Genomic DNA, 9,789 nt, shown 5'->3' with positions numbered 1-9,789 from the left:
TCAGCAGGATGGGGATTAAGCACACAAGCCTGAGCATCCACCACTGCCATAGGGAAAGCAGCAGGAGGCTGTGAGCACCTGGCCTGGCCATGCAGATTCCAGAGAAAGTGCGATCTGCAGAGGTCCCCCAGAGAAAGAAAAGTGTGGAGCAGGCATAGCCATAGAAAAGGTCTGAAGGAATAGAATAAACCGCCAAGAAATAAACCCAGGCATATACAATCAAATTAATTTACAACAAAGAAGCCAAGAGTATACAATGGAAAAAAAACTCTCTTCAATAGATGGTGTTAGGAAAACATGACAGGCACATGTAAAAGAATGAAACTGGACCACGATCTTACACCATACACAGAAGTTAACTCAAAATCGATTAAAGACCTATATGTAAGACTTGAAATCGTAAAATTCCTAGAAGAAAATACAGGCTGTAAGCTCCCTGACATCCATTTTGATGATCATTTTTTGGATCTGACACCAAAAGCAAAGGCAACAAAGACGAAAATAAACAAGTTGGGACTACATCAAACTAAAAAGCTTCTGTACAGAAAAGAAAACCATCAACAAAATGAAAAATCAAACTACAAAAGGGAAGAAAATATTTTCAAATCGTACATCTGACAAGGGGTTAATATCCAAAATATATAAAGAACTCATATAATTCAACAGCCTAAAAACCAAATAATAGATTAAAATGAGAACAGAGAATCTGAATAGACATTTTTCCGAAGACATACAGACAGCCAACAGGTGCATCGATGATTGGAGCAAACCAAAACCACAATGAGATAAACTCACACCTATTAGAATTCCTATTATCAAAAAGACAAGAGATAACAAGTGTTGGTGAAAATGTGGAGAAAAGAGAACCCTTGTGCACTGTTAGAATGTAAATTGGTGCAGCTACTATGGAAAACAGTATGGAGGTTCTTCCAAAAATTAAAAATGAAACTACCATATACTCTAGCAATTCCACTTCTTTGTATTTAACAGAAGAAAATGAAAACACTAACTTGAAAATATATATGTACCCACCATGTTCACTGCAGTATTATTTATAGTAGCCAAGACATGGAAGCAATATGTGTCCAATGATGGATAAAGAAAATGTGGTATATCTATACAACAGGATATTATTCAGTCATAAAAAAGGAATAAAATCTTGCCATTTGTGTCAACACGGATGGACCTTGAGGGCAAAATGCTAAGTGAAATAAGTCAGACAGAAAGACAAATACTGTATGACCTCACTTATATGTGGAATCAAAAAGGAAAACAAAAAACAAAACCAAACTCATAGGGACAGAGAACAGATTGGTGGTTGCCAGAGGTGGGTGAAGGGGTGAAAAGGTACAAACTTCCAATTACAAAATAAGTCCTGGGGATGTAATGTACAGACAGGATGGCGACTATAGTTAATACTTTATTGTGTATTTGAAAGTTTCTGAGAGAGTAGATCTTAAAAGCTATTACCACAAGAAAAAAAAAAATGTAACTGCCTTTGGGGATAGATGTTAACTCGACTTATTGTTGTGATCATTTTACAATATGTACAAATATCAAATCATCGTTATAAACCTGAAATTAATATGCAACATGAAATTAATATGCTACATGTCAATGATATCCCAATTTTAAAAAAAGGAGACAATCTACACGTTACTGGAGTCCCAGAAGGATAAAAGAGGGAAAGGGGGCAGAAAGCTATTTTAAAAAATAATGGCTGGGCTTCCCTGGTGGTGCAGTGGTTGAGAGTCCGCCTGCCGATGCAGGGGACATGGGTTCGTGCCCCGGTCCGGGAAGATCCCACATGCCGCGGAGCGGCTGGGCCCGTGAGCCATGGCCGCTGAGCCTGCGCGTCCGGAGCCTGTGCTCCGCAACGGGAGAGGCCACAACAGTGAGAGGCCTGCGCAAAAATAAATAAATAAATAAATAATGGCTGATGGGGGAGAATGGATGCATGTATACGTATGGCTGAGTTGCTTTGCTGTGCACCTGAAGTTATCACAACATTGTTAATCGGCTATACTCCAATATAAAATTTAAAAAAATTTTTTAAATGATAGGGACTTCCCTCGTGGCACAGTGGTTAAGAAACCACCTGCCAATGCAGGAGGACATGGGTTCGAGCCCTGGTCCGGGAAGATCCCACATACCGTGGCACAACTAAGGCCATGAGCCACAACTACCGAGCCTGCGCTCTAGAGCCCGTGAGCCACAGCTACTGAGTGAGCCCTTGTGCCTAGAGCCCGTGCTCCGCAACAAGAGAAGCCACCACAATGAGAACCCCGCGCACGGCAACGAAGAGTAGCCCCCTCTCACCACAGCTAGAGAAAGCCCACGTGCAGCAGTGAAGACCCATCGCAGCCAAAAATTAATCAATTCATTAATTATTTTTTTAAATAATAATAATGGCTGAAAACTTCCAAAATCTGGGGAGAAATTTGGACATCCAAATTCATGAAGCTCTCAAACCCCCAAAAGATTCACCCACAAAGATCTTTTGCAAGACACATTATAATGAAACTGTGTAAAATCAAACACACAGAGAGAATTTTAAAAGGAGCAAAAGAAAAAAAATTTCTCACGTACAAGGGGACACCCATAACGCTATTAGCAGATTTCTCTGCAGAAACCTTACAGGCCAAAAAAGAGTGGGATAATGTATACGTGTAAAGTGCTGAAAGAAAAAACTGCCAACCAACAATACTTACCTGGCAAAGTTGTCCTTCATAAATGAAGGAAAGATTAAAACTTTCCCAGAAATATAAAAGCTTAGGGAGTCATCACCACTAGATCTGCCTTACAAATAGTGTGGAAAGCAGTTTGTCAAAAGAAATGAAAAAACGCTAATTAGTAACATGAAAATGTATTAAAAAATATAAAACCCACTGGTAAAGTATATATTCAAATTTGGAATACTGTAACAGTGTAATACAGTGGTGTGTTAATGAACTCTAGAATAAAGGTCAAAGGGTGAAAATATTTAAAATAATTATAGCTGTAATTTCTAATAGATATACAATATAAAAAGAGATAAATTATAACATCTAAAACATAAAATGTGGGTGGGGAGAGAAAAACGATAGAGTTTTGTATGCAATAGAAGTTATCAGCTTAAACTATATCTCAAAAAATGTTTTATGTAAGCCTCATGGTAACCACAAAGCAGAAATCTATAGTAGATACATAAAATATAAAGAAAAGGGAATCAAGGCATACCACTATAGAAAATCATCAACCACAAAGAAAACAGCAAGAGAGGAAGAAATGAAAAGAAACGACAAAACAGCCAGAAAACAATACAAAGGCATTAGTAAGTCCTTACAAATCAATGATTACTTTAAATGTAAATGGAGAGTGGAAGCTAACGCAACATTATAAAGCAACCATACTCCAATAAAAATTCATTTTAAAAAAAGAAAAGAAATGTAAATGGATTAAATTCTCCAATCAAATGGCACAGAGTGGCTAAATGGATAAAATATGACCCAACTATATGCTGCCTACTGGAGACTCAACTCAGCTTTAAGGCCGCACATAGGCTCATAGTGAAAGAATGGAAAAAGATATTCCATGCAAGTGGAAATCAAAAGAAAGCAGGAATAGCTATGCTTATATCAGTCAAAACAGACTTTAAAGTCAAAAAATTTAACAAGAGACAAAGAAGTTCGCTACATCATGATAAAGGGGTCACTCCATCAAGAGAACGTAACCACTGTAAATGTATGCACCCAATATGACAGCACCTAAACATTTTAAGCAAACACTAACAGATCTAAAGGGAGAAAGCGACAACACTATAATAGTAGGGGACTGCCTTCTGTGTGGTGGGAGAGGAGGCATGCTGGTTGATGGGACTTGTGTCCCAGGCTATATGCTTCCTGACACAGACGTTCTTGTTCCTGAGTGAAAACCTCTGCTCCTCCCCTTGACCTTCAGGCACATTTGGAGCTGGTAAGCAGATGGCACTGCCCTCTCCAAGGCCTGGCAATTGTCACTCTGTATAGTGACTGTATCTGCCTAAATTTGAATAACAGCCCAGTCTGCCAAAATCAGATTAATTTTGCTTTATTCTGCAAAAAGAAGTTTAGAATTCTCTCACCTCTGTCTTCCAAGTTTTGCAGTTTATGTTTGAAGCCAGTACTTTTCACCAATGACTCTTGGGTCACAGTCTTAAAAAAAAAAAAAAGGCCACAAATGCATGTATTCATGTCAAAATAAGAAACACATGGTGCTACATTATCCCTTAAGAAGGAATAAGCTAGTACATTAAGCTAGTACATTAAGCAAATATAATATTAATTCTGGAAAACCAGATGAATAACGAACAATTAAATGGTACAATACCTCAGATACATTTTCTTCAACATCTGAGTGCTCCAAGGAAGAGAGATCGCTCGGTGGGTGGGGACTTTGAAGTTCTGAGTATTAGAGAGAATGAATAGTTTTAAGGGAATAAACACACTGAGAGGCAATTGAGGCAATAACATTTCACTATCAGTCTATAAATTAAATTTCAACATCCACTGCCCTACCCCCTGCAAAAGGACACAGTTCCAAAAAAAAAAAAAAAAAAAACCCAAACCAAAAACCACTTTGTATCTTGCAGGGTATACAGGGGTTACAGGTCTGTAGATAAAATGAATAGCCAGTTACCTACTAGGTCAGCATATTTAGTAGCTGCCCATCTGGCCCCAAATACACAGCAAGGATTCTACCACCTCAACGTGGTCCTTCTCCTTCCTCTCTTAGATGCATTCCCTTACTCCTCTTTCTCTCTGTTATATTTCCCTCTCTCCTGCTATATTTCCCTCTCTCCTATTTTCCTTCCCCTTTTCTCCCAGTGGCAGCCAAACTAAGAGGCTGGCAGTCATGTGCTTGCTAATGCCATTATGTGCCTGCCAATGTGCTATGCTCTAAAATGACAGAGGTGAAGAAAACAAAATCCCTACTCTTACCAATTCAAAACAGATTTGAAGTGTTTTAATAAAATACAATGGGGGCTAAGATAAACCTTACAGGTCAAGGGTTGGCACACTCTGGCCCCTCAGGCCAAATCCAGTCTGCCACCTGGTTTTATAAATAAAGTTTTATAAAAACACAGCCATGCCCATTGGTTTACATCTTGTCTCTGGCTCATTTGGAGGTACAAATGCAGAGCTGAATAGATGCAACAGATACTCTAGGGGCCAAAAAGCAAAAAGTAATTACTCTGGTCCTCTACAGAAAAAGTTTACCAAGCCCTGCAATAAATCATCATTTGAGCTTCTTGTTATTTTTAAAGTGGAAGATTACCAGCAATTCTTATGCACAAGCTGATCTCAAATGTTAAAACAGAATTAAAACAATGTCCTCTGTCTTTTGTTAATGAGGGCATAAAAAAGGAGATCAATCATACTTTCACACTTTCTTCAACAGATATTAAAAGAAATACATTTTGCTTTTTCACACTACCTTTCCCAAAATATAATTTTTTCTACGTAGATTGACAGAAAATCACATACCTATCTTCTGGGCAGAATCTTCAGGAGTTAAAAAGGCAGAACTACTCTGAAATTTCGTTCCAGAAATTTTTGGAGGTGTGACATTATTTTGCCTGGAGGTATCTTTCCGTAATGGTGTTAGAATTTTAGCCTGAAATATAGTATTTTTTATAAAGTGTTAACTTGTTTTGAGTAGTTGTGAATGTTATCAAAACATTCCAAGACACTTCCAACATCCTTTTTAAATGATTAAGTATTGGATATGCTCCATTTGAAAAAACCAGTAAGACCATAAGATCGCAGGGTTGGAAGCACATTAGGTCAGGCATCAATTGATGACTCCAAGTCAAAGTTCTCAAAGTGTGCTCGCAAACCACAGGCTCGGCAACACCTGAGAACTTGACAGAAAAGCAAATTCTCAAGCCCCAATGACAATGTACTCAATCAAAAACTCTGGGGACAGGACCCAGCAATCTGCATTTCCGCAAGCCATCCTGGTCATTCTGAACACTAAAGTCTGAGAACCACTGCTCTAATTCAGGAGTCAGCAAACTACAGCTCACTGTAAATAAAGTTCTTGTAAATATAAGTTTTATTGGAACGCAACACATCCACTCATCTAAGTACTGTCCACGGCTGCCTTCACGCTACAATGGCAGAGTTGAATGGCTGCCACAGAAACCACATGCCCGAAAAGACTGAAATATTTAGTATCTGGCCCTTCACAGAAAACGTTTGCCAAGCCCTGCTTCTAAGTTATTCTCTTAAACTCCAGCACAGAGAAGTGAGTTCTAGATACCAATGTCTGTATAAAGTCAGCAATGCCCTCACTGAAGATCAGCATAGACTTCTTGTCAGTTGCACACCTTAAATTTACGGATTCTCAAAGCTTTCCTGTTTCTTCTTTGGTACCTATTTTTCTAAAAAATTGTATATTGCTAAAAACTGTTCTTTTGGCCTATTTCTAACTGATAACTCCTTATCTCAGGTTGAACTATTCGACAAATATTTAGGTAGTTGCTCTGGCTCACAGGTTTGAGCTATAAACTCTCTCGGTCACCTCAGAACATGAGTGTCCCTTAGCCTCACAGAGGGCAGCACCCCGCGCCCCCAGGCTGATGGCAGAAGGCAGGTCAGCAGGGAGGGCAGATGACGAGCTATTAGGGCACTAACAACATTCTATTTCTGCACAGGTAAGCAGGGTGCTGCTCATGCCCTCAGAATCCCAGCAGCTGCCCTTCGAAAACCCTTAAACACTTTGCACTATATTCTGCAGTTTGTGTGTGTGTGTGTGTGTGTGTGTGTGTGTAGATATACATATATAAAATATATGTACATGTATGTATTATATATGTATGTACATATATTAGATATGTATTATATGCGTGTAATATGCACATATATTTATACATATAAGTATATATAGTTTGTACATATAAAGTATATGTGCACAATTATATATAATACATATCATATATACATTATATATATGTTACATATTTTATATAAAATATCATATATACAGTATATATACACACACTATACTATATATACTATCTAATTTCATTTGACAAAGAACAAAAGCCAACTGCTTAGAGAGGTAATTCAGCTAAAAGCATATAAGTATATATAGTTTATACATATAAAGTATATGTGCACAATTATATATAATACATATCATATATACATGATTATATATATTATGTTACATATTTTATATAAAATATCATATATACAGTATATATATACACACACTATACTATATATACCATCTATCTATCTAATTTCATTTGACAAAGAACAAAAGCCAACTGCTTAGAGAGGTAATTCAGCTAAAAGCATGATAAATTAAGCTCTGAATTGGCCCAGAGGACACTCGTGTCCATGTTCTTACCTACTTTGATATAAAACAAGGATAACTGAGAGGAATTAAGAAACTTTCAGGGCTTATTCAGTATTTGAAATGGCTGAAGGCATTTCAACTGCTTGCAAAATAAAGACTTAAATGTTTAAAACGTTAAAATCTTTGGGAGTAACATGTCAACAAACTGAGAGCTAACGGAAGAATTAAACCAAGAAGTTTATTTTAAAATATAAATTCAAAAAAGCATACATTTGCAGGAAATCAGAAAAGCCCAGATTTCAAGCTTAGTTCATAATAAACATCTTGCAACAAATTTGCAACCAATGAAAAAAGATCTTAAATTTTTATCCAAGATTCATATAAAATGTTTAGAAGTCCTTGAAGTTTCTATTGAAAGTGGTTTACATACTAGTAAACCACTGGTTTATTCTTCTCATATTTCAGAAAGGAGTTTTTTGAGAAATAAAGGTGGTTTAAAGAGATCAGCTTGTTTCAAGCTTACACCATGAGGGCACACGGCAGCCCAGACAAAATTTACTTACTTCATCTTTCTCAAGGTCACTGCCACTACTGAGGGGGAAAAGTGGCAAGGCTAGAATGGAAGGGAATAAGAGTACAGTGGGTAAGTTTACTTATAAGAAATACCCAGATACACACTAGAAGCAATTCCCACTTGCCACAGCTTGCTGAAATGTCTAGCTCTTATGATCTAATTACTCACCTTTGTTCCTCACTACCCGGCATGAATTCTCTGCTCCAGATCCTGTTCTGAATGCTGTTCTCACGTCTTTCTAGTTTTACCTAATTAGAATGCTTCCCCTTCACCACACCTCTTCAAATCCTATTCTCCCAAGCATTAGCTGAGGTCCCACCCAGCTCTTCCTTGAAGCTTTTCCTGATGATTTCAGCTTACGTCAGATTCCTCTTATCTGAACTCCTTACTCCATTTATCCACGGCTCAAATTTAACAAGTATTGGTCAATTCCATATTCTTTCATACCGTTTTACATATGTACATTTTCCCTTTCCCGTCTACCAGGGAAGGAGGACCATGTGATCACATCTCTTTGGCACACGCTGCTCCCATCACGTATTGAAAAATTAATATCTGATAATTTATTTGAAAAGTGACTGGAAAGAAAACACACACCAAACTTACTTTTTTTTTTGCGGTACTTGGGCCTCTCACCGTTGTGGCCTCTCCCGTTGCGGAGCACAGGCTCCGGACACACAGGCTCAGCGGCCATGGCTCACGGGCCCAGCCGCTCCGCGGCATGTGGGATCTTCCCGGACCGGGGCACGAACCCGTGTCCCCTGCATCGGCAGGCGGACTCTCAACCACTGCGCCACCAGGGAAGCCCCAAACTTACTTTTTATGTTACTTCTGGTTCTTATCTTTTTTCTACTAGGATATGACTTTAGGGATTTCCTTTTTTGGTTACTGGTCCAAGACAGTTCACTGGCACTAGTACTTGAATCTTCATTACTCTCCGAGAAGAGGTGTTTCCTATAATTAAACTTTTACAAACACAGGTGATAAATGAGAACTATTAAAAGGACGTTAGTACCATTTATGTGCAATTAAACATATGACTATGAAGTTAGACAAAAGAGAAGTAACTCCTTCTTCTAGAAGACTGGGCTTTCTTACATAATAAAAGGGCACAGGAGTAAGGAGAAGGGAGAAAAAGAGGATGATTATTTCATTAGTCAGTTCTCCACCAAGCGGCTGTAGTAAAAGATGACACAATCCTCTCTAATCAAATACTTGTAGCTTGTAGAGATGGTAGATAACTTTCCAAAAGCTGATGCACCTGATTATTGGGCCAACACTAACTTCAAAACACTAACCCATAGGACTGAGAACCACCACTAAAAGAAAGTCAGAAGGAGCTTTAATTTGTTTGTTTGAAGCCCATGATCTCTTATTTTAGGAAAAAAAATTTCATTTACTGCTCATACAGAGATTTTTTTTTTAACGTACTGACAACAGACTTAAAGCACTCTGCTTCCCAAAGCAAGAACAACAATGGAGAGATGGAAACGGGCACACACAGGAACAAAACCACGTCACCGACTCAGCAAAAAATTTCTTTTCAATTCATTAACACTTCTGATTCTCTTCGGAGTAAATCTCAGCTGCTAGTAGGTCTTTAATATTTCTCTCCTACTTCATAATCTTTTTTTTTTTAACAAAGCAAGAACAGACTTTCGGCTCAAGGCCTAATACAAGGAAAAGTACAATTCAATGTAACTTTGTTATTCTCCGTCATATTTATTTGGGGGCTTACCAACTATTTGTTACAACTAATGCTGACTTTCCATTTCAAAGTGAAATGCTTTATGCATATGGCTGATTCACTTTGGTGTACAACAGAAACTAACAGTATTGTGAAGTAATTATACTCCAATAAAGATTAAAAAATAAAAATATAAGTGAGG

The 9,789-nt window shown here is 37.9% G+C and overlaps 1 protein-coding gene across 1 annotated transcript in view; it reads right to left on the bottom strand.

Annotated features, from left to right (window-relative positions):
- Positions 1-9,789, bottom strand: part of SYCP2L (synaptonemal complex protein 2 like) — a 70,678-nt gene that overhangs the window by 19,459 nt on the left and 41,430 nt on the right. The window contains exons 17-21 of the mRNA XM_007466416.1: positions 8,718-8,865; positions 7,890-7,939; positions 5,505-5,634; positions 4,348-4,421; positions 4,103-4,172 (exon numbers count right to left, since the gene is read on the bottom strand). Coding sequence (XP_007466478.1) covers positions 4,103-4,172; positions 4,348-4,421; positions 5,505-5,634; positions 7,890-7,939; positions 8,718-8,865 — 472 coding nt within the window. The remainder of the gene's footprint in view (positions 1-4,102; positions 4,173-4,347; positions 4,422-5,504; positions 5,635-7,889; positions 7,940-8,717; positions 8,866-9,789) is intronic.

Source organism: Lipotes vexillifer, unplaced genomic scaffold (genome assembly GCF_000442215.2).
Source record: "Lipotes vexillifer unplaced genomic scaffold, Lipotes_vexillifer_v1.1 scaffold444, whole genome shotgun sequence".
NCBI lineage: Eukaryota > Metazoa > Chordata > Mammalia > Artiodactyla > Lipotidae > Lipotes > Lipotes vexillifer.
Note: the sequence above shows the minus strand (reverse complement) of the source record. Positions and strands in the feature narration are given on the sequence as shown.